We start from the raw sequence: 1,925 nt of genomic DNA, 5'->3' as shown, positions 1-1,925 counted from the left end.
GGATATCGCTTATGGTGTCCAGAGACGAGAAAAATTATATTCAGCTGAGATGTTACCTTTGATGAATCTGCCATAACAGATAAGGTGAAAGTTGAAAATGTCAAACAAACTGATGGTGCTTCAAAGCAGGTGGAGTTTGAGGGAAAATTAATTTTTCCAACACAGGGAGAAAACGAGGAAACAATAGAAGATTTTGCCTAAGAAGAAGAGTCAGTAGAGATGGAGATTCCCATTCAGGAACCTCAACAACAACTTGAATCAATAGCAACCAGCAAGCTAAAAAGAACAATAAAGAAACATGTTCGTCTCATAGAGATGGTGGCTTGTGCGGCCTCAATTGTAGCTGATGGTATTCCTACCACTTATAAAAATGCAGTCCAAAGTTCAGAAGAAGATAAGTAGAAAATTGCCATAAATGAATAAATGCAATCGTTTCATCAGAATCGCACATGGAAATTGGCCAATTTCCCGAAGGGCAAGAAAGAAATTTGGTGCAAATGGGTATTTGCAAAGAAAGAAGGATTTCCCAATCAAGAAGATGTTCGCTACAAAGCAGGATTGGTGGCCAATGGGTAACGCTCAAAATGAGGGAATTGATTACAATGAGGTATTTTCTCCAGTCATGAAACATTCCTCCAATAGAGTTTTGTTGGCTTTGGTAGCACTGATAAATTTGGAACTAGTTCAGTTAGATGTAAAAAAAATACATGGAGACTTGGAAGAGGAAATTTATATGACTCAGCCAGAAGGATTCAAAGTTTCTGGAAAGGAAAATATGGTGTGCAAACTTGAAAAATTATTGTACGGATTGAAACAATCTTCTAGACAATAGTATAAACGATTTGACAAGTTTATGTTGCGGAAGAAGTACAGAAGAAGCAAATACAATCATTGTTTGTATTTGCGCAAGCTTGAAGACAGATCCTTCATATATCTTCTCCTATGCGTTGATGATATGTTGATAGCTTCCAAAAGTCAATAGGAAATTGAGAAGTTGAAGATTCAACTATGAAAGTAGTTTGAGATGAAGGATTTGGGTGAGGCAAAGAAAATTCTTAGCATAGAGATAAAAAAAGATAGACATTCAAAGAAACTCTATCTATCTCAAAAAGAATACTTGAAGAGAGTAATAGATCGATTTGGCATGAATGAGAACACAAAGTCGGTTAGCACTCATCTTGCTCCTCACTTTAAGCTTAGTGCTACTATGTCGCCAAAGAATGAAGCTGAACGAGAGTGTATATCAAGAATACCATATGTGAATGTCGTTGGTAGCTTGATGTATGCAATTGTTTGCACAAGATCTGATATTTCACATGTTATCGGAGTTGTAAGCAGGTATATGCATGATCCAGGAAAGGAGCATTGTCAAGCTGTGAAATGGATTGTACGGTATATTCGTAATACTGTAGATGTTGGATTGATTTTTGAGCAGAAAGATAGTCAGTATTTGGTTGGATATTGTGACTCAGATTGTGCAGGTGATTTGGAAAAGTGTAGATCAACTACCGGTTATATTTTCACTTTTGCAAATACACTAGTTAGTTGGAAGTCTACGTTGCAGTCAATGATTACTTTGTCTACTACTGAGGCAGAGTACATGGCAATTACGGAGGCTGTAAAGAAGGCAATTTGGCTTCAAGGGTTGCCTAGAGAGCTTGGTATTGGTCAAGAAAGCATCACACTATTTTGTAAAGTCAAGGTGCTATCAAATTAGCAAATAACTAAGTTTACCATGCAAGGACAAAGCACATTGATGTTCGATATCATTTTGTACGAGATATTATAGAAGAAGGTGGAGACATGATGCAGAAAATTCAGACTACAGATAACCCTGTCGATATGCTAACAAAAATAGTGATTGCGATCAAGTTTCAACATTGTTGAACTTTGAAGATTGAAGTTGAAGACACAATCAAAATTTA

At 36.6% G+C, this 1,925-nt stretch overlaps 1 protein-coding gene across 1 annotated transcript; it reads left to right on the top strand.

The window, feature by feature from the left end:
• Window positions 1-1,024: 1,024 nt before the first annotated feature.
• Window positions 1,025-1,717, top strand: LOC138885384 (secreted RxLR effector protein 161-like). Its single transcript, XM_070166329.1, has one exon. The coding sequence runs from the start codon at window positions 1,025-1,027 to the stop codon at window positions 1,715-1,717; it is 693 nt and encodes a 230-aa protein (XP_070022430.1).
• Window positions 1,718-1,925: the final 208 nt, after the last annotated feature.

This window comes from Nicotiana sylvestris, chromosome 2 (assembly GCF_000393655.2).
Source record: "Nicotiana sylvestris chromosome 2, ASM39365v2, whole genome shotgun sequence".
In the NCBI taxonomy this organism is placed as follows: Eukaryota; Viridiplantae; Streptophyta; class Magnoliopsida; order Solanales; family Solanaceae; genus Nicotiana; species Nicotiana sylvestris.
This window is presented reverse-complemented; position numbering and strand designations above follow the sequence as displayed.